The sequence below is a fragment of the Desmodus rotundus genome, chromosome 13, assembly GCF_022682495.2.
Source record: "Desmodus rotundus isolate HL8 chromosome 13, HLdesRot8A.1, whole genome shotgun sequence".
In the NCBI taxonomy this organism is placed as follows: domain Eukaryota; kingdom Metazoa; phylum Chordata; class Mammalia; order Chiroptera; family Phyllostomidae; genus Desmodus; species Desmodus rotundus.
Window position 1 is genome coordinate 1,445,216 of NC_071399.1, and position 23,713 is coordinate 1,468,928.

The 23,713-nt window shown below is 46.2% G+C and overlaps 1 protein-coding gene across 1 annotated transcript in view; it reads right to left on the reverse strand.

The window, feature by feature from the left end:
• CSMD1 (CUB and Sushi multiple domains 1) overlaps positions 1–23,713 on the reverse strand; it is a 1,050,215-nt gene that overhangs the window by 687,557 nt on the left and 338,945 nt on the right. Inside the window, exon 3 of the mRNA XM_053916503.2 lies at positions 8,750–8,862. Within this exon, the coding sequence (XP_053772478.1) occupies positions 8,750–8,862 (113 nt within the window). The remainder of the gene's footprint in view (positions 1–8,749; positions 8,863–23,713) is intronic.

Sequence of the window (23,713 nt, forward strand, 5' to 3'; positions counted from 1 at the left end):
CCTGTGTTTCGCCCCACCCCCCACCCCGGTCCACCTCATCTGTCGCTTTCCCTGCCTCGCCTCACACGACCCATCTACAACCAGAAGCAAGTGTAAAGAACGTGATTTCCCTGTTCCTCAGTGAGCTCTCTCCTGTAGTCTCGTTAGGTTAGAATAAAGAATGAATGAATCAAACAGCAGAAAAAACGCCTCCCTGCACGAGTCGAGATTTGAGAAGAATACAGAGCCACACCAACCACAATGCGTGGCTCGCTAGCCCGTTATGAACCACAAAGCTCCATTCACACGTTGTTAGCTGGATGGATCTTCTTCTTCTTCTTCTTCTTTTTTTTGCGTTCTCACTTGGAAGAGCACAGAATCATCAAGAATCGGTCATTATTTTTAGCAACATAAAAAAGACACAGTGACCCAAAGCATGGAGAGGGTGGGCTGGAGGCAGACAGATACAGGTGTCCCAGGAGTAAGACAGGAAGGGGGACCTTAGTGCCAAATAAGAGGGGTGTCGGCATTAAAGATGAGCGCCCTGTGATTCTCAAGGTGGCAGGAAGAGCCAGACGCTACGCCTAACGTCGCCATTGTCTGGGCCAACACTGCAGAACTAGAAGAACACATTCAAAGTTTTCTACACCAGGTGCGGAGCCCAACGGTTTCAACCACTGATCTGCTGTGCGTCCCCTGACAGCTCAGAGGGGGGTCCCCTGCCTCCTTCGTTTTACAATGAGGAGCACGATGCAACACACACTGGACTGACCTCCCCAGGGGTCCTCAGGGTCGCGTACACAGTGACAGGAGAACTGGATTATCCAGATTCGGCCCCACGCCCTGGTCTACACACACAGATTCAGATTATTCACATCCCCTGACACTGTCATTTCCAGCATCCACGTGGCAGATAGCCCAGGCTGGTGGGGGTTGAATGGAGAGGCCCCCGAATCGCTGGTCATTCATGGTGCCCTCCATTATGGATGCGTGGTAGCAGAGAGGAGAGAGGCCTAAACAATCACCGCATCTCATTCCTTTTGCCTATAGAAGTCCACTTGGAATAATAACCAAGTTTTATTTTTCAAACATTACCTGAGAATACTTATTAGCAAAGGCATATGCTTATAAACTTGGAGCAATTTGTCTAGGACACAAGATATTTTTAAGAAAAAAAAAATCAATGAAAAGTAAGAAAACAATCTTGACAAATGAGTAAGTACAAAGGCTAAAACTTGAATTATGGCCCAGAGGAAATATTCTAAGAAATTCAACTACAATTACAGTGGCACCTCAGTCCCACTCACGATGGGTTCCAGAACTCCAGGTTCCAGAACTCAGGGACTAGTCGCGTGAATTCACTCTGGAACTTGTTCTGGAACTCGACGAGCACCTAATGGTGAAGGATTTTCTCCTGCACAGCATCGTGGGGACTCACGTAAGTTCTAGCAAGTGAGGCCGGTCCCAAGCAAGCACCTCGACCTGAAATATTTTTTTTTTCTCATCAAAACGCAACAAGTACAGGGTTTGACGCGTTCTGAAGCCGATGAGTACCAAGGAGTGACTGCACTTGCTTTGGGAATGATCTCCAAGGACACACCTCAACCCATACTTACTTTGTTACTGAATAAAGACTTGGAAGATGCCTCTTCCATGGAATTAACTTGCCTGCATTTCATGGAGCCAGGCTACTGTTTTCATGAGGACATTTCTAGTGAATACGCATGGTCTTATCTTATTTTCAGCGGCAGTGGTGGCCTCAGAACCCATGCAGAGCTACTCGAAAGCAACATCGAAGGACTCGCCCTACCTGTTTCACTTTTCAGTTTCTGGGTAAGAGCCAGAGGTCCACGGAAGGACACTAAGTGCCCCATCACCTTTAGACATTTCTTTCTTTAGAATGTTCATTATTTGGGTTTTTAATGCTCACAACAACAAGCTACATAATGCAATTTTACAAAGAAACACCTCGTGACCTTCTTCCTAACCACTCCAGTTCTTCCCCAGAGTAACCATATATGAACACTGTGGGTAGTCCTCGACACTCTTCTGAATACTCATGTAATTGTATGTGTGTGCGATACACAAGCATGCACACACATATATGCATCTACATATTTGTGCATCACTCTTAAAATGGTTGTCCTACAATAGCGTCAGACTGCATGTGTGTGCCCTGGTGTGTTGCCGAGACAAAGGATGAACTCCCTGTGTCAGCTGTGTGTTGACACGGTCTCTGGTGGACAGCCGCCCTCTGCTCCTTCCCCGTCACTGTCCTCGGGAGGGAGCGTCGCTCCGCCAGGTGGGTCAATCCTGCGTCCGCCTTAATTCAGGTTCAGTTTGGATAATCACCTCAAGGGAGAAATAAACCAGTGCTGACATTCTAAATACAGCTTGGAGCTTGAAGGGTAATCATCTAGCTGCTTTTTTTAAATCCACAGCCTTGGGTGTGAAAAAAGAAAATTCTGCCTGTGAGATGTGTCAGCGGGAAATGCCAAATACACCCAGCAAACAAGAGCCGTGTTCCTGGGAGAGACCCTCACCGCCCGCCCCCCACCCCATGTCCCTGCTTACCCAGGGTCTGGCTGTGGACAAGACTCATGCTTCCTGTACCGTATGGAACGTGAGCCACTGGCTTACATAAAGAAAATGTGTAATCAATGAAACTAATTCATTTTAGGTTTTTACGGTTTAATTTAATGACCTGCATAGAGTCTGTTTTTTTGCGGGGAGGCAGTTGACACATACTGTGGACCATACAACCTCTTTGTTCTGACCTAATTTTAGTGCTATGTTTGGAGACTTCTGGGTAAGAGGGGCTATTAACCCGAGAGGAAAGTCAGCTTCACATTAGGTACTGGTGGCACTTACGAACAGGGTTCCTTTTAGGTTTTCAGGGGAAGAAATACCAACTACCAGCAGATTTTCTTTTTAATCAAAAAATGCTTTTGAATATTTGCTTTGTGCCAGATACCAAGGGTTGGACGCTTTCCTGGAGCCCCTCACGGCGCTCCAGGGTGGGAGGAAAGTGACCCTGCGAGGGCGCACCTGCGGCAGGAAGGCCGGCGCTCAGAGGGCGCAATAACTCAGAAGCCACTTAAGTCGGGGATCCCCTGCCCCCCATCACTGCTTACATTTCAGACACCACGCCACGATTCCAAAGCCCAAAGGGGACGGAACTGTGAAATGGAAGACGCGCAAACTACAATGCCACCTGTCATTCCCTAGTCCAGGCACCCGGGGTCAGCCTTTCCTTGGCAGCTGGCACAGAGGCGGGGCCCCTGAGCCCCAGCAACCCTGCCCTTGAGGGTGAGCCAGGGCCCGGGCAGGCCCCCCGGACGCCCCTTGAGCCTCTCTTCTGTTAACGCCCTCCTGTCTACATGCCCTTCCCACCCAATGGCTGACAGTCCTCGAGGCCAGTCCCTGGCTTGTCACTCACCTTTGCCCAGAGTCATCCTTCCTGGGAGGATGCTCCTGGCACCTCTCTTTCCCCTGGGGACTTCGATTCAGGGCCCGGCCCAGATGCCTGGAGGCGCGGCCCACGCATCAGCTCTGTGGGATCCCTCCTGGCCCGCGCAGACCCCACCTTCCCTTTTGTCCTTAGCTGGTCAGGCACCCTGTCTGCTATCAGCAGCGATGATGCTCCTCGCCCTTGCAGACTTTCCCACTTGCCCTTCACCAGCCCTTCAGGACGGGCACCGCTGGCCTTTCCATTCCCATCACTAAGCTCGGTGCTGGGTCTCTGGTAGGAGCTCAGGGGAGAGAAGGGGCGGACGCTGAGGGCTGTGTGTTTGCCTGCAGAACCACATGTACCCTGGGTGTACACACAAGCACACGTGTGTATTTATCTCTGCACTGGCATAGCTGCGCATACACAAGTGAACTGAAGTATATAAGAAACACAGTGATTGGTTAAGAATGACAACTTCTGGGAAAAGAACAGACTTGGGTGTAATTCCTCCTTTCACTATTTACTAGCTGTGAGCTCCTGGCAGTTAAATGACGGCAAAGTCACTCCCTCACTTTCTCTAGCTGATAATATTAGGTAATTTTACTTCGCTTATAGAAATCTTGTGAGGATTGAACAACAAAATGTAAATAAGATTTCATATCATTCTAGGTATATCTATCTATCTATTTATCTATCTCTGTATTTATCACCCACAAAGATACATATGCCTTAGTAAGCAGAACATAATGCCATGATTGATGGAGTGAATAATTTTAAGATTAAAAAAAAAACACTGGAGAGAAGAATTTGTTGCGGAGCATCGTTAACCCCGGGGAGTCTCCTAGGCCGTCTTCACGGGCAATTGCTTTTCTCTCTCCAACTAATGAGCCTCCGAGCGTGGAGCGCAACTTCCTGCCACAAGCAGATCGTTACAGCTGGGGGTGTCTGACTCCCCCTCACCAGGCCTCCAGTGCTTTTCCCCCCATTAAAACAGATTTGCATGCTCTCACATTCTTACAGATTTCATGCAGACAATTTAAGGCCAATATAATCAAAGATGACACCTGGGAAACCCGAGACAAATGTTGAGGGTGTAAAATTAATATTTTCTGGTCAAAATATTTGACTGCTACATGTGCAGTTAAAATTTCTTCCTTTTTAAAAAAATTTTTTTTTCTCCCTTTCTAACTATCATGTGTGCCAGCATTTTTAAAGAAATTTTAAAGATAATAGATTTCTTTGTTTCTTATCAGCTTTGTCTTAATAATCTAATTAACCTTCCTCCTGCCCTGCCAAACAATTATTGCAAAAGTGAATATTTATGTCAAAATATGCATATGATTTTCACTCCAATTTCTTTATAAAACCTGCTTTTCCAAGGAGAAAGCCTTTGGTGAGTGTTCAAAGACAATCTAGCCCCCGCTCCATGGCCCTGCCCGCACCGCCGAGAAATGCACTATGCAAGGAGAGTACTGAGCCTGGCGAATGCAGATGGGACTCACTGTTCGTTCCACGGAGCTGGTGCCTTCCGTGCGCACCTAAGGCGTGTTACACGTAAAAATTATACTTCACACAAAATACTGCACGATAAAAATTCAGTCAGTGTCAAAGCAAAGTTATTTCACCTGAACAAATCTAAAGAGTCAACCAAAATTATGGTGAACAATTCTTGTAAACTAAATTTTTAAAGTAGAACCGTTTTATTAAAGGTCAATGTGTAAAAATCACCAAATCGTTTATGAAACATTTGAAGTGATATTCAGGACAAAAATAATGATATGCGTTAACCAAATGAATGTCACCTCAGAGTGAATCAGACTTCAGAGCCAAAGTGACGAAGTTTGAAGTTGGAGAGACTGCATCGTGTATTCACTGGTGTTTCTAACACTCAGTTCACTTTTTCACTAGTAAGAAAGCGGATTAGGAAATTGAGGAATGCTCTTTGTAAAAGTGAAGAAGTAAAGAGGACAGAGTGGCAGGTTCTTTGGGGCACAATCTCTCAATGAACACGCGTCACCAAATGCACCTGTTCTCAAGTCTACAACAGCCACGGCTTGTCATGTACATCTGTTATGATGGCACTCTCCATGTGTGGACATGTCATGCCAGTTCCCTGACCTACATGACTTTTCAGAATCATAACCTTGATAAACAAAACTAACTGTTTCATAATTTAGATCTTGGTAGAAGAAGGTCACCGAGTAGAAGTACAGGAATAAATGTCACCTACGTGCATTGCACTTTAATATTGGGCAAACAGAGGAATTTTGGTAGCACTCTATCTCACTGTAAATTACGTATACCGTCAGTATTTTCTTTTATAAACTTATCGAAGAAATTTTGCCAATTCTTTGGCTTACCATGGAGAATAGTGATTAATGGTGGAGCTAGTACATAAATTAATATAAAACACTATTAAGTTAGTAACATCAATTTCATTACTCTTATGTTCATTTCACCAACAATCTATAAACTTTCTCAGTGAGACCCTGAAGGGCTCCCTATTTAGTAAGTTAGTGTGAAACTTATAAATATTCCCGTTTGATTTCCAGGGATAAATTCAATGAATACATTTATTAGAATATTTTATTGTTTGCATGCTCATTATGCAGATTAATGTTTCCATGAATCAATAGTAATTAAAGTAAATAATAACAATTCCGAAGTACTGCCAGAGATCTAAAAAGGTCAGTGCCCAGATTAAGTTTGTTCCCAAGCTTATAGTGTTTAGACCGATTTTAAGTTTGAAAGCTTTTCTCCAAGTCAAGCAAGTAAATTTAAATGAAAAAATTCAATATCAATCTGATAATATTAAATAAATTCTAACTTCAGTTGGAAGAAAACAATACTAGATCAAGGAGTAGAGTAAATTATATACATTTATAAATACTGATTTAGTATTTTCTGGACAAATTAAATTTCCTCCAGACGTCTTGGGTGGAATAGCAACATTCATTGTATGATTCAGCTTATGTTAGTTATTGGCGGGCAGCCCGTCCCCATAAAGCCCGATGTGAAAGCAGGAAGTCTGAGTCATCCGAGGGACCCAGGGCTTTGCTTCTGAAAGAATTGCAGATATTCTTCTGACAATTATCATCGGTTCTGCTTTATATTATGTTTAATGCTTGTTTTACATGTTTTGTACGTACTGTTTGTAATAATATCTCTCTTTCTCCAGTGACATTGCCTTGATGCATTATAGTTGTATCTAAATTCACTCTGGGGGCTGCTATATATAAATCAGCTTTGCTTACAATGAAAGTTTTACACCCTTCTGGATAAATTCCCTAGTCTTTAATCTTCTGTTCAGACTATAATTACTGTTTTTCTCCAGATAGTACAAATTCATTTTCTCAGGAGACCTTTAAGCTAATCAAGAAATACGTTAATACCAATTTTAAATATTGTAAACAATTTTGGTTTTGCTGATGAAGCACTTTTTTAATTAGATTTTTCCCTTTCAAAACAAAGGCTTTCATTTACTTGTAAGTAGACTATCTTTGAGTGTCCCTATTTAAATATAAATTTCAAAATAAAAGCATTTTCAAATGCCAACTCTTGAAAAACACCTTTAATTTATGTTCCTCTTCACTTTTCAAGTTAGTTTTATAATTTTTTTTAGGAAACTGATAAATACTTTTTCAACCGAGATAATGTCCCCAATTGTCCCTGTTCTGTCGTCATGGTGAGCAACAATACCCACAGCAATAGCTCAGCAAGATTCGATAGAATCGCTCCTCTGGCAACCACTCACTCATCAGCAGTGTTCCCACACGGCTGTCTTAGGAACCCAGCAGACAGTGATCCTCAAGCACCAGCCTCCTGCGGGGGCGGGGGGAGGGGGGTGTTGGGGAGGAGGGGAATGGCCAGTCTTGGCAAATTCGGCACTGTCACCGCCCTTCTCCACATACAGGTCACATGTGAAAATCTCACAAATGACGTTTGCTTCACTGCTAACTGGGGTAGGCTGCCTTAGAAACACTTTGTTTTTTTGTAGAAAGGAAATTGTGTGAAGTTAAGGTACACAGGAAGTAGCAGGTACAAGAGAATTTGAAAGAGAACAGCACTTAGGAATCTTAAAGGAGCCTGTTAGTCTCCAGACGTTAAATGACTGCCCACAGTCAATGACGGCCTTAAAGATGATTGACCCTTTCAGGCCAGTGGCGCTGGTTGCCACAGAAACGCCACGGCCCGGAAGCCACCTACCATCCTAGGGATCACCCGTGTGAAACTTGAAACAGACGGATAGGTGGGTTTGTCTCAACGCGTGCAGAGAGGACCGTCCATCCCGATACTTTCTGTGATTGCACAGCAGCTATGTCCAGGTGTGCACAGCACCTGGAGACCTAACTTTCTACAGAGGACTTTGCCCAAGTGCACCAAGTACACGGAACAAGGACTCGCGGATGAGACTTCACCCGGGAGACACCCAGAGGCAGAGGTGTGTGTTGTGCACAGGGAGGCCCAGAACCCCTGACCCCGCCTTTTATCAAGTCTTTTGTAAGCTCTGCTGTCACCGGAGTTTACTCATGTTCACAGTCACAGCCTGCGTGTCACGCGTGAAAGAACTGTGATGACATCTACGTGAAACACGACTAAAATAGACTCGCCTCGGCACTTGCATGCAAAGTGTGACTCACATCGTTTCTGAACACCGAGCGTTGGCGTGGTCATCTGTATCCCTCTCCCTATCAGAGGGTGGACCCTCTTTTATCTTTTCAAATTTTTGGTCCAAAGTAGTTCAAAACTGGTAGCATGACCCCAAAGTTACCTCCTAGACACAAACCCCGAAACACAGAAACAACCAAAACACAACCCTGAGGCCTCACAGGGACTGGGCAGTAAAATTAAAGTAATCTTCTCAATGAACAGTTTCAACTGTGAACACAAACACTCATGTCATAGAACTCCCTCTGCTCAAGCACTGTCGGCTTTATTACCCAACACAATTCCTCAGAAAACTCATCTGCATTAGCAATAAATTCTTCATGGAGAGGGAGTGCCGTCACCTAGTATTCGAAGTCCTCCAAACTTCCCTGCTGTGTGTCCGAAGAAAAACCCCTTTTCCAATAAAAAGAGTTCTATCAATAAAGGAACATTGTAAACACCCGTTTTGTGCTCAAACGTTTGGCAATGATAGCAAACAGTGTTCTCCAATCATCAATGTATGACACAAGATTCAAATGTTTCCACCATTAGGTCACCAGCAGAATTGCAGCTTCTGTGCGCACTAAAATCTTTAATCCAGACCAGTGGCCAAGCGGGCTGCGGGCCACGGGCCGCACAGAGGGCGTGTGCGAAGCACAGCGGAGGGCCTACCTTCGTACAGTGCTCTGAAGCCCTGGGCGCTCACGGCGAAGTCGGTGGTGAACCACAGGGTGAGGATGGACCCCGTGCTGACGATGGAGGAGGGCAGCTGAAATCCCGACAACCTGAATTTAAAAAAACACACAAAGACCGTTAAAAAGCAGGAATGTGTTACTGAAGCTAATCCGATAAACACCTGGGACTCCTCTTTTCACACCGGGTTACCTATTTGAGATGGGGCACTGGACAATGACGCGGCCCGGGCACAAGGCCTGGCTGGCTCATTGAACGTCTCCGATCATCAGAGTCTGCACTTAAACGAGTTTGGGGAACGTTCTTTCTTGAAGGAAGTGGACAACACACCCCGGACTTAAAGAGAGCACGTGGAACCGCAGGCGACGGGAAGTCTGCTCGCATGTGCCGCAGGGACCAAGACGCTGCTGCGCCTGCTTTCGCGTCTATGGTCTCCCTCCTGAATTATTGGATGGCGGGTTGTCACAGCTCACAGTGAACGTGCTCACTCGCATCATCTCCCTACAACAAACCACGGTTCCTCTTGCAAACACGCTGTCCCCGAGTAGGAAGCGAAAATCAGTCACGACCTTGAGCAGAGGTCAAATAAACTGATTTTAATGTTTGGATTTCGTGACCCATACTTTGAATTTTAAAGATGTTTTTCACGTATCACTGGGTTTGGATCTGTTTACAAATTTTAATGATGGTAAAGTCAGAACTCTGAATGAGTAAACTAGTATAATAATATGCATCATACTTTAATGACTAACAGCTTTTGAAAAGGTCAAAGAGATGCTTTATCAATTTGTATTTTACCCAAAGTTTGCTAATTAGGTAGTTTGTCTACAGATGTGTGGTTTAATTTAGTCTGAACACAAGCCTCTGGTGCCAGAATATGTCAACCTGAACGCTCATTCCCCACAGGAGAAATTCGGGCTTGCCGGTTCGGCTATGGCATTGAACTTAATTACGGTCTCTGTAGGTTGCAGAATCAAAATAGAAACTAATAAGAAAAAAATGAAAGGACAATCACCGATCACTAAACAGCACACTTCTAAATCCCCTGTGCATCAAAGAGAAAGTCTCCAGTGAAATAAAAAATATATACATTGAACTAAATAAAATTTAAAATATAAGATATCAAAATTGGGACTCAGCTCAGCAGTGCCGAGAGAAAAATTAATAGCACTAAAAATACATCAGAAAAGAAGAAAATTTCATATTAATAATCCAAGCTCCATTTCAGGAACTTAGAATAGAAAGAATAAAATCAATGTAAAGCAAATAGGAAGCAAGAAATAAAAGATAAGTGCAAAAATCATTAAAAATTGAAAGCAGGGAAAAACAATTTTTTAGAAAAGAGCTGACTCTTTGAAACAGATTGACAAAATAATGAAGGGCTGGGAGAAGCTACAGGTACCTGCTCTCAGGCGCACAGTAGCAAATATTACTAGCGGACCCCAGACACAAAATAAATACGAGCAAGCTGCAAAACTGCACCCGAAAATTCGTCCACTTAATCCAAAGGGGCCACCTCCTTTAAAACCACACGACCCCAGGTTACCTACGAGGACACAGAAAACTGGAATAGCCCCGTGACTGTTAAGCTGCCCCCAAAGAAATCTCCAGGCCCAGGAGTTTTATAGGAGAATTCTACCACCATAGACTGAATGTTTATGTTCCCTCAAAATTCACATGATGAGACCCCCAAGGTGGGGCATTGGGAGGTGATGAGGTCACGCGGGCCTCATCCCTGGTGCTGGGCAAGGAATGGAATGGAATAGGCTCCAGAGAGCACCCTTCGGGCACAGGACACAGCAAAGAGATGCCACTGGTGAGAGAGGAGGAGACCCTTCCAGACACTACGTCACCGGCCCCTCGGTCTGGGACTTCCCAGCCTTGAGAAGTGTGAGGAATACATTTCTATTGTTTACAGGCCGACAGTCTCTGGTGCTCTGTGAGCGGCACTAAGACAATGGCCCACGCGCACTAAGACGCCTACCGAACCTTTAAATAACGGACTCCAGCCTCACAGAGTTCCGTCCAAGGAAGTAGGAGTGGGCGGAACGCCCCCGTGCGTGTTTTGTGGCACGGATGTTACCCTGTGCCATGAACTGAATTGCTGCCCCTGCATCCACACAGCGAAGCCCTAATTCCCGATGTAACTGCATTTGGACACAGGGCTTGGAGAGGGTCAGTGAGACAAAGGAAGGTTGTGAGGGTGGGCGGCTAATCCATTTAAGACCGGTGGCCTTGAAAAAAGAGGAGGAGAAAGAGTCCTCTCGCTTGCCCCCTCCACACATGCCCTGAGCAAAGGTCCTATGAGCCCCCGGAACGCAGGTGTCTGCCAGCCGGAAAGGCCCTCAACCGAACTTGACCACCGTACACGCTGGTATCAGATGCCCAGGCCCCAGAGCTGGGAGAAAATAAATGTCTGTTGTTGAAGCCCCCGGCCTATGGTATTTTGTGGCAGCAGAGCAAGCTGACTAAAACATCTGATGCTGAGACCAGACAACAACGGTGCTAAAAATAAATAAATAAACCAATATCCTTAATAAATGTAGATGCAAAAATCCTTAACAAAATACAAGAAAATAGCAATGAGCAATGTGTAACAAGGGATCATCAAAATGACGAGTGTTGTTTATTCCAGGCATGTAAAAGTGGTTCAATATTTGAAAAATCAATCAATGTAATGGCCATAATAACAGGCTAAAGAGTAAACTCAAAGGTTGTAATGAGCTATGTCTAAAAAAAGCACTTGACAAGTGTAACTATCCAATCATGAAAACAGCCTTTCAGTGAAATATGAGTGGGGGAAAACTTCCCCAAATTGACAGTGAGTGGCTACAAAGTGCCTCCCGCCGGCACCACACTCCGCGGGGAAACACTGAAGCCTCCCCCCGAAGACGGAGAACAAGGCGCAGGCCCAGGCTGCCCGCCTTTACCAGCGCGGTGCAGGAAGATGTGGCGGTGCCACAGGCTGGGAAATGAAAGCAAGCGCACGCGGTCGGAAAGGACGGGACACGGTGGCCCTGTTTGCAGGTGACACAACCGTCTACATGAATTGTGCCAACAGACCTGTAAGGAAACTCCCAGAGCTAAGACGGGACAGAGGCAAGTGCACAGGAAAGGCCACGAGCATAAAAATGCGATTGTCTTTATGTTGTACAAAAAAATAAAATAAAACGCTTAGCGGTAACAACACATGTACAAAACTGTATCCAGAAAATGGCAGATGCTAAAGAAAGAAATCAGTAAATGACTACATAGAGAAATATACTGCGCTAATAGACTGGAAGATTCTACATTGTAAATATGTCTATTTTCCTCAAATGTGCATATAGGTTTAAGAGGTTTCATTAAAATCCCAGCAAGTTTTTGGCTGATATAAAGATTCTCCTAAAATTTACATGAAGAATAAAAAAAAAGAAAAGAAAGAAAGAAAGAAGGAAAAGTTTAATTAAAAATAACTGGGTAGAATCAGTTGATCCAATTTTAAGATTTATTTCATAGCTACAGAAATTAAAACCATGTGATGTTTTTTGATAGAGGAATAGACCGCACCCCAATGGATCAGAACCGAGAACCCAGAAAAGGACCCCAATAAATACGCCCAACTGCAGACACTGGGCAAAGGCAACTCCATGGAGTGAAGGCAGCCTTTCTGCAAATGGCGCTGGAACCCCTGAATGTCGGCAAAGGCCAGCAACAGTGAGCCCAGCTCCGGGTCAAATGTATAATATTAACTCCACATGGGTCGCAGACAGAAACGTAAAATGTAAACACTTTCAGAGGAAACAACAGAGGGGGACTTCTTTAGGTTTAGGACCAAGGAGTTTCCAGACTAAACAGCAAAAGCCCAGCCAATTAAAGCAAAAAGTGGGTACATCAGATTTCATAAAAATTGTAAGAATTTGCTCTGTGGAAGAGCCTGTGAAGAGGATGAAAAGGCACGCTGCAGACTGGCGGAAAATCTTTGCAGACCGCAGAGCTGACAGAGGACACGTGCTCGCGTACAGGAAGACCTTTAAACACTCGACAATAAAAGAGCAGACAGCCCAATTAAAAAAACAGGCAAAAGACACAGAGTCATCTCAACAGAAAGGATATGCAGAGAGCGAATTAGTGCCAGAAATTGTGGTCGACATCACTAGCCAATGGGGAGACACCTGTGAAACCACAGAGGAGTGGCACTGCACCCCGGTTCAGAACGGCCAGAGGAAAAACAGTGACCACACCCAACACGGGCCAGAACCTGGAGAAGACAGTGGGCCCCGCCCCTCTGGAACACAGGTGGACGGTTCCTCGAAAAACTGAATATGCATCAGCCTTATGGCCACGTAGAATCCGGATACGAATGTCCATGACAGCTTTAGTCTTAATAATAATGAAGGAACTAGAAACAACTTACACACCGGTAAGGGGGAGTGGTTCACCAGCTGTGGCACCCCCATACCTGGCACCTCCCAGCCATAAGGAGAGAAGAGCACTGATGTGCCCCACCTGGGTGAATCTTCAAAGAATTAGGCATCATGAAAAAAGTCAGTCCTGAAAGGTTACGTGTTGTACCACCTGATTTTCTTAACATTCTTGAAATGGCAAAGTTATTGAAAGGAGGAACAGATATTTTGCTCCCAGGGGTTAAGGAGGGGGTGAGTGCAGGAGGGAAGTGGGTGTGGCTATAAAAGGATGGCAGGAGGGGTTGTCCTGGCAAGAGAAACCGGTCTGTATCCCCCCTGCCCCAACGCTGACACCCCAGTGGAGTCTTTGTCCGACAGTTTGGCAAGACGCCGCCCTTGGGGACACCGTGCCGAGAGTACCCGGAATCTCTCTATTTCTCACAACTTGGTATAAGTCTACAATTGTCACCAATTAATATGCTTAATAAAACAGCAGACTGGAGGGGCTGGGACTCTGCATCTCTCACGATAATAAAACAGAGATCACAACAAGCAAATCAGTAGAAAAGCCAAAAAACAATGTTTAATATCAAAACATTTCCTCAGGGTCCATAGTTAAGTGGAACCCAAATCGTTGTCATTTATTTCATTTATCAGTGATCTATTTTGTAGCTTCAAATATTCACTAGCATAAGTGTATGTATCAAACAATGGGAGGGCACTTTCAACACAAATTCATCTTTTTTTTAATTACGGTGTTTCATAGAGAATTGCGATTCAGAAGAGAGAAACTGTGTCAGGAGCGCTGACACTCCCTTACGTGACGGCTGGCTAGCGGTCAGGGGTGGTCTACTTTAGCGTGCATGACCGCAGACAAAGTTCACACACCGGATCTGCTGACAGGGTCTCACTCATATGGGAGTGTAAAAGCGTGGAGTGCGGCCTGCATCCAGGAGGGAGGAGAGGCCGAGTGGACCTCGCAGGTCCCAAAGAGGCGCGGAGGGCTGAGCCTGTGCTTCCCATCCTAGAGACATCAGGAACCTGATAAACACGCCCGGTGGCTGCGGATACACCGCTGAAGGCGCTTTTTATTGTATCACTTACATTCTTTCCCTGGGGACCCTTGGGACACATTTTATGGTCACCAAACTTTCTTCGAGGAAAATCTATTCTTTTGAACAACGGTTTGTCTTTAACACCCAATAAATCACGGTGCTGTCCAAATTTCTCTCTCAGTGTCGACTACAAGAAAATGCAGAGCCACGTGTCCGGCTTTTCCAAGTGAGGTGCGAATTTGTCGAGCAGCCTCAGCTTCCACACGTTGGCGTCCCCTCTAATACCGATCTCGCTGAGTCCGCAGACCTTGTGTCTTCACAAGCCACTCTGTCTCCAGGTACCACTAGCCAGGGTGTCGGCCAAGTGGGAAGTTAAAGAAAACAAAAGAGAGAGAAAATACAGCCAGCTGCCCGCTCCCCACCTCTCTCCATTGAACCGAGCGTCACTGAGGTCTTGGAGTAAGATGATAAATTATTTAAACCACTTGGAGATGACAGGAATAACAATCAATCCACTGATACAGATGTATCCATTTACCATGTATTTTCTCCAAGACTATGGCCTAAGAAACGAAGCTGGCATCCCCACGTGGTTGGACAACTGGAGCAGCAGCTGGCTCCAAAGGCCGAGCTAGAAGAGCGGTCTGTTTTACGCCAAAGCTGTGTCTCTGTACCTGACTCCCGTCCATGGCCTCCCCGTAGAAAACACCCCTATGTTACCCTATTCAGAGTATTAGGGTGTCACTTGACACCCTCACTGAATTATTGGTGGGGAGAAGAGGAGACTGCTTAGAGAGGGCAGTGGAGTTCCGGAACAGCAGAAACAAACCGTAGTTCTATCTGTCCATCCCGCCTCTCCTGCCTTTTCCTGGTGGCATCCCTGGGGGCCTATCGACTCTCATGGACTGTATTTTCTGCAGGAGGAGGCGATCCAGGTGGACGCAAGGGCAGGCCTGTCAAAGGGAGCGATCACTAGCGAAAGCAGGGCCGGCGTGGACGCACTTCCACTTTCCTGGGGCCGGGTCATCCCGCGGAAACCCGAGCTTCAGAACTAGACATGCTTATTCTCCCCTGCATCTCAGGAAATGACCCGGGTGAGTTGCACCGAGAAAAAGCTGCAAAGCGTTTTGCTCTGTGCTGCTTTCCTGACACTTCGATCCCTGATACCACTGCGATTACCCTGACGTTGCATATGGGCATGCGGAAGGAAAAATAATAAGGAACTCAGGGAGCGGGGAGCACCCCCAGGAGGCTGGCGCGAGTGTGGCGCACTTCACATAAATGAACGAGGGAGACCTAATCCCATTAAACAGAGTGCCCTCCTCCTCCTGGTACACAGTGCATGATCTACAGCGTTGGTGATTTTAAAATGTCAAACATCGTTAAAACTGCGGTTCAGTTAAAATGTCAAGTGTACATTTTAAGTAAATTAGGAAAAAAATCACTAAGTTAAATCTTATTCCAGTGAACTAATTGCTTTAAAGGAAATCGCTGTAGAGCCAAATATTGCCAAACTCACACTAATAGTCAATATTTAATAGCATTGCCTCATACCTAGTGCTAATGTTGGTACCCTCACATTACAGCTTCTAAAACGGCTCCGCTTAGCATTATGAGTGAGATTAGAGTCATACCCTTAGAGCTAGCAGTCGTGTCCAATTATCCAATCTTTACTATCACATCAATTTCCTCAACGAGATCGTCAGGAAGCCACTGGCCCGGGCCGTGTGCATGCTCACCAGGCTACAAAATGCAGACCCGCCAGGTACTCCATCCCACTATTAACGATTAACCGAGGTGTTTAGGGAGCCATCTCTATGCATGTGCAAGTATTGGTCCTGTGACCAGAAACTGGAAGAGTTTCCAGGCCATGGAGTATAATACGGGGCTTACTGTTTTTCAAAAACTACTTATTTCATAGCTATTATTACTATTTTAAGAAATGTGGTCTCTCTAGTTGCTCTATTTGCACCTGAATTTTTATATTGGATAATCAGAATTAACTTTTCATTCATTCCAAGTGTTTACTAGGCATCTGTTAAAAATGTGTTAATGATTAATACATTTTATGCATTCAAGGAATTCAGTGGAAAGTGGAAGCCAGTGAAATGACTAGGAAGATTCTGGAAGTACGTCAATGAGGACAATTCCCACAGAAGTTTCCTGGAAGCTTTTCGACCTCCCGCCATCCAGCTTTGGCAGTGGGGATCATGCAGAGCTCCTGAAAAGCTTTGAATATTTGCACCAGCTACGGAGTTCTCGATCCCCTCACTTCCGTGGTTGTGTTTGAGGAGGAGGAACGCAGGGGTGACATCTGGGGATAAAATCTCTCCAACCCAGAGCGGTAGGCGTAGCGCCCAAGTCACAAAGGGAGACATGGAAAAGTTTGAACAGAAGCGCATTGCCGCGTCACCCAACACTGGTGCAATTACATTACTGTAAGAGAAGAAACCTGCCCGTGGCCAGAGCGTGGCCACGCCTCCCACAGGCAGAAGTGACCACTGCAGGACGAAGCCCCCCACACTGTGACGCGGGCGTAAGGAGGGCCCTTGCTGTGCCACCCCAGGAGGACGGAGGTGCTGGGTGTCCTTGTTGCCAGGGTGCACTGCGCGGCCCCCCTGGATGGAGATGGAAGGAGAACATGGGCAGCGCTGAAATGACCGGGTTGTCCTCTGATCCAAAAGGTGCAGAGAGGGTCACGACGAAGGCACAGGCTCGGCGAGACGCTCAGCCAGCTGTCTGGGGACCTCGCTCTTGAAACACTCTTCCCCCCTTGCCTCCTGGCCCAGCTGCACGCACCAGGGCCCCTGCTCCACAGGCCAGTCTCCAGGGCAGTGGTGGGGAGTGGGGCGGGGGCAGGTCTAGTTCCTCAAGAAAATGCTGTTATTTTTGTCATGATGTTACTCTGCATGCTGAAAAACAGCTACAGATGTTACAAGCACCGATTTCCCCTTGAAAATGTGTATATTCTAAGCATTCATTTTTTCACACTTTCATCTATTCCTGAAGAAATATAAGGACCCCTTACTATTGAACATAAGTATAATTTAGATCATGTTCTACTAATATTTTGTTGGTGTACAAAATTGTAGGTGCTAGAAATAGGAGGGAACAATGAGTTTTTTTCAAATTAGTGACCTATTCGTATTGAGTAACAGATCATAGGACCCCAACACAGGATGTAAATTAATGGGCAAGTATCAGCCACTTGGATTGCTGGAAAAATAAACCTTGAAAAAACGTATCTATGAGAAACTTCCTGAATTTACTTGTACGTCTGCCGATGACTGTCTCAGACCTGGTCTCGGCTCCGGGACTGAGAGTGCGGCCCACGGGTGCCCGACTGTGAGGTGCTGAGGCTTTATCTCACTGTCAGACCCACAGCTCTGGGGAGCGGGGGTGAGCATCTGCAGTTGTGTATTTTGTGAACTTAATCCTGGGCACCCACAGAAAATCTCGGAGACTCCTCGTTTGGGGTGCGAATCCTCAGCGCCCTCCCCCCTGACTTCTCCTGCTGCCCCTGTGTGCTGGAATACCAGCCTCACTCCCCGGCGTCCAGCAGGTGAGTCCATCAACCACCCGCCCTGTACCAGCAGATGATGAAGAAGGCGCTCGCCCTGGGGGTGGGGGCTGTCTAGGAGGGGACAGCAGGGGAGCTGATGGCTGCTGAAGGGACTTCGAATGTCCCCATGGCGTGGTGGGTACGCCTCCACACGATCCGGAACAGGCACCACACTCTTGGGGTACCAAACGGCCTGGGAGATACCATGCATGCCCAGACCCCCCTTGGGACCCGTGGGTAACTCCACAGCCCATATCACGGTGGGAGGGTGGGGCGGAGTTTAAATGGGAGGTCCTCCCTTCAGTGAAAGCATGTGCCAGAGGGAGACGTGGTAAGAAACGCTTGGAACTTTGCCCACAATCTGTTGTTTCCTCGTCTTGAGCCCCACACTCCACCATCTACCATTTCACCCTTTTCCTGCCACAAGGAACATTGCATTAGCAGCGTATGTGACAGCTGCTCAAAATGCAAGTTCAGACAGAGATCATTCACAGATGCACAACGCCGACCATGGAGGCCGCAGCGTCCCTCCGAGGGGGACGCGTTTTTCATTTCAGGACTCCAGGGACAGGCGCCACGGACACGGAGAGAATTTAATTTCCGGATGCCACTGCTCCACAAGACTGGCCTTCGGGGACGTCCGAGGCCCCCCCTGCCCAGTACTGTTCCCCTGCACGAGGCTCTGTTTGGAAGGCGCCAGCATGCGAGTGGGCTTGGCGGGCACGTGATGACGTTGTCACCCTCTCCGGCTCACAGAGGTGATCACCTGGGTTATCAAGTCTGCTGCCTGGCCTGGGTCTGGCCACGGACAGAAGACAGGCTTCTCACTTCCTTGTTCACACTCTGCCACGGAACCTGGCTCGGGGCTCAGTGTTCCCAAGTGTTGTTCTCAGGGCTGCGTCATTTATCTCTCATCCTCACCTGAGCACACGCTTGTTGACTGAGAGAGGGGAGGGGGAAGGTGGAAGGAAACAAGGAGGCATCGATGTGAGAGGGAAACACCGATCAGGTGCGTCTCGGTCGCACCCGGACCAGGGACCAAACCCCCCACCCAGGCATGTGCCCTGACCGGGAATTGAACCCACGACCTTTCAGTTTACGGGACCGTGCTCCAACTCACTGAGCCACATGGCCAGGGCCCAGGGCTTCTTCCTCAGGGCCCTTAGACATGACATTCTAGGAAAGGGCTAATAATAGAAAAATTAATGTTAGCGTTTCCATCCAGAAGGGTTCTTTCTGGTATTTTATTTTGGAGATAAAATAAATATCTTATTTGGCAAAAACAGTTGAACAAAACAAAGCAAAACTTGGCTCTTTCAACAAAACAAATCAAAATGAATGATCGACCAGCATCTAAACTAAAGAAATGTTTCTGAAAACAGAAAGGAAAGTTCATCTTTCTTTCAAGTAACTAGATTATGAAGGTTTGTTGGAGAGAAAAATCTCAGTGGATTTTTTAAAGGAAATATATTGTAGGGGATTTTCTGGAAACCCTGCGAGTAAACAGTACAGAAATTCAGCCACATTTCGTAGATATGATTGAATTATCCATAACATTGGCCACATGTTCCTGATAAAGTAAACAATATGAAAATTGTCCTCTCAGGTTTACTGGACCAGGCCCAATACACATATTTGAAATTTTGAGCAGAATAGCTTCAAACACAGTCCTATTCTACAACCTAACACGTGATTCGGGTCTCATTTCTGCCATGGACAAGCCGTGTTGAGGACTCCGGGCCCCCGTAACAGGGGTGTGGGTGCAGCCCACCCACCCCCCTTACAGCTCACCTGGCCTCACCGGAGCCCAGGCGCTGGGATGGACGTCAGCCTGCCTAGCCTAATTCTCCGACTCTTCCCCATAGGACCTCCCTGACGTTCTCATGGAAACCCGGTGGAGTGGCCCAGTCTCCCGTAGCGAATGGCCCGGGGATTGGTCTGAAGTTCTCGGCGGTGGAGGAGAACAGTCATTATCCACGCCCACCTCACCGGCTTCCATGCTGGTGTTTTCTCGGCCATGCTTCGTTGGAGAGAATACTACTCATGTGCTCGTTCATTTCAATGCTGCTGATTTATAAAATGCGCACGGACATTCGGATAGATGTTCCAGGGAGTCCTGAAACAGCTTTGCTCAGCAGCCTTATTTTTTACTGCTCTTCCCCTCGGTTCCCCTAGGATTTCAGGGGCCTATCTTTTGCCTAAACGCTCCCAGCTTCAGCATCTGAGACAGCGCCAGGTCTCTGGACTGTGGGTCCCTTCCTGCATCGCCCTCTCCTGCTGGGACATACTGCCGGATAATCGGATAATCGGCACCGTTCACAGGGCAGATATTTACAATCAACCCCTTCACAGAAGCCCAGCCCCAGCAGGAGACCAGGCCCGGCCCCCCACCTGCCCCAGGAAGAGGCGAGCGAACACTCCAGCCTGTTTCACGCATTGTACTTTCCATCCCTAAGCAGAGAGGAGTTTGGGGAACCCTGCAGAGCGGCCTGGTGGGTAATCACTCTGCCATCAGTTTATACCCACATTATCCCATCCAGCACTTACTGTTTGCCTGGAGCTCCTGGAGGCTGAGCCACTTTGCAAGCTCTCCTGGCCTTAATACTCAAGTGAGATTGCCTACAATTAGCTGCAAATATTTGGCGACAAATGAAACCATTCACATAATCTGCCCTCCTTCGCGAGGCATTTTAAGGATCAAAAAGGCTTGCTTACTATTCAAGGCCTAGTTTCTGAAATTAAATTAAAGGATGCATTATCTGAATCTATAGTCTCTTAAAAGCATTAAGATGGCAAATACTTGTTCGAGTAGAGTTTAAGTATGCATGAGTAGCAACACATGCTTGAAAGTTTCGATACGTGAATTACTGCGCAGTGCTGGACACTCCATCAGCCCTAGGAATCGGAGGACCATTTTCATCTTGGTGCTAAATCACAGATGCCATCCTCCTTAGTAACCTTGGCTCCTACAGGGCTTCCCGACGCCTTCCCCATTACGTCAGTCCGATGTGCGTCACGCTAATTCATCAGTCGAACAATCAATTCTTCATTTACATCCCCTTCTTTCTGCTTGGCTAAGAGTTTTTAACTCACTTAATAAGATCATATTTTAGAGTTATTTGAATTATATCATTTTTCTTAAACAAATTACAATTTGAAAATAACCTTTCTTGGTGCCAAATTTAACAAAGATTCAACCTGTAAATTTTTTTTCCAAATTATAAAAATTATAAAAATAATGCTAGTATACGACTTTATGGCTTACTAAATTATTTCACGTAAGTTCATTACTTAAAATTTTGAATAATCCAGTGATTCTCTTCATCTAATTTCTTGCTAACACTCCTGTAAACTTGTCTGTCTTCGTACGTTTGAAACAGGGATGCCTCACTTTATTGCCCCCAATGTTGTGTTTTGTACAAACCGAAGGCCAGACCTTCCACCAGCCAAAGGTGTGTGACATGCTTTACTGCGACCCTCTGTTACGGTGGCCTGGAACCAAACCCGAAGCTCCTGCCAGGTCTGCCTGTACTGATCCGAGACTGCTGTGCACAGGTATACACACATATGCAGCGATGTCAAGGGTGTACTTAAGTACCTGTATATACATATGCAAATATTTAAAAGAATATATCTTTCTTCTCTGTATTTTTATTGTAAAGAAGTATGTATTTCTGCCCTGGCTGGTGTGGCTCAGTGGATTGGGCACCAGCCTGTGACCCAAAGGGTCACAGGTTTGATTCCCAGTCAGGGCACAGGCCTGGGTTGCAGGCCATGTCCCCAGTAGGGGGCGCATGAGAGAGGCAACCACACACTGATGTGGTTTCTCTCCCTCTCTTCCTCCCTTCCCCTCTCTCTAAAAATAAATAAAATCTTTAAGAAAAGAAATGTATGTATTTCTGAATTTATCTATCTCAAGGTAAGGGAAAGGTAGTGTTTGTAAGGCGCGCTAGAGCAGGAGTTAGGTCGAAGGGCACATCGCCGAGACTGGCCTACTAGAGGCAGGCTGCGACCTCAACTCCACATTCCCAACTGGGAAGCAAAGGGAGGCACAACGGGAGCCGTTTGGTTACTGATGGGAGAGCCTAGAGCCCTAAATACTGACTTGGACCAGAGCTATGGATCCAAGCCACAGAGATGGAAAGAACTCGGAGGATATCATCTCTCAAAGATAATAAAACCATAGAATGAGATTGTAGGGAAAAATGCAAAATGATTAGCAAACATAACAGTGGGCAAGAATGCGTGCTCGGAAGTTTCCGTAGATGAATTAATATGCAGTGGCGGTCACTTCTTCAGCACCCCTCGACATTGCGACCCATTTTTATGTTCACGACTTAAAAATTTCAGTGTGAAAATAAGGTGCCTACAGGAGCGCTGCCCAACAGTTCCAGACGCAGTTTGAAGGAGGACCTTGGAAAAGAGACCCTCCTTCCTGTAGAAGGGCCGTTTGTACGTGAGTGCTGTGTGTGCCACAGGCACCCCCACGAATCATTGCCAGTGCACACGCGTGTGCGATTCAGGGAGCTGCTGAGCACACTCTCTAGCCAGCGATCGGCTCCGAGGTGAAGAAGGTAGTGGCGGGCACACTGGGAGACACTCTATTTGTGCTGCATTCGTTTCTTGCTGCTTGTGAAAAATTTCATCAGGTGAATGTATTATTTTAAAGACTAAATATTTGAAAATACGCATTAAACATGTATCTAGTTTAAATTCTAACATGTACAACATTTAACAGTTTCCGTGACCGCGTGACTGTGCGGAACACAAGCTATCTTTAACATGACTTTCTTATAATGAAATCAATGATGACGGACGCCTTGCCATTGATTACCCACGAGCTACTTTGCAAGAAGGAGAATGTGGCTTCGCATTATGAAAAACTCTCTTAATTTAACTGTAGAAACGTTGATGGGAACATGAAACTACTCCAATTTCTATGCAGTTTATGTAAGCAATTTCTATGGAATGCCCTTGATAATGTCGTTAAAGTTCTTCATTACCTACATATTTAATTTTGTCTCTCAGGCAAGTCACAATTTGCTCTAAAATAAACTATTTACAAGAGTTATTAAAATACTAATTAAGACATCAAAGGCATATTAAAGGAAAACAACCCTTTATTCAGATATGGCAGCTCAGCCTGTTTCGCTGACCCCCTCGCAGCCTCTCACACTTCTGGCCAACAGCAGGGTTCCCCCAAACGCCGAGAGGGAAAGAGCAGAAAACCAGGGAAGAACTCTGAGCCAACCATGTCGTTCGTGTTAGAGAATGTCTTTGTAAGTCTTATTTTCAGCCCCTGACACAATCTGCCAGTGCGCAGACAAACTCGGTCACAAAATAAAAGTCTTCAACAAAAGAATAAAAGCCAAAGTGAGTTCAGCCTGAGCTACCTCCGTGGACCTTCCTCTTTGGAGGAGGCTCTGGAAAACCATTTCGTTTATAAACTGAGAGGAGTTTGAGAGATGGAGGCGTGTGCCCGAATTCTTTATCTTTGCACGCTCTCTGCCCTGCTGGCCCCGTTCAGCCAAGGCGCCTGGGCCACAGCCCGGAGCAAGCACGAGAAGCCGGCACTGGGATGCACGTTTCTTGCTGTGCATGACACCGTATGCAGAGTCGGGGCCATTTCCAAGCGCATTTAAAAAAAAAAAGTGGTACAGCTCCTTCTTTATTTTTATAAGAGTGCTACAAAACCTTACAGAGTTAGAAAACTAAGGTACTGAGTAAAAGGTGGAAGTTCTTCAAAATCGGCCCCACGCCCCACTGCCTGTGGAGTCCTCCTATCAATGGTGTGTCAGGGCCTCACACACCCCTGCATGGATGTGCACGCACAGCTCATTGTAGTCAATACACGTGCTCACATGCTTATGCATAAGCGTGTTACACATTGACCGAGAAGACCAGCTCCAACCTACGTGCCTAACGATATTTCATTTTACTT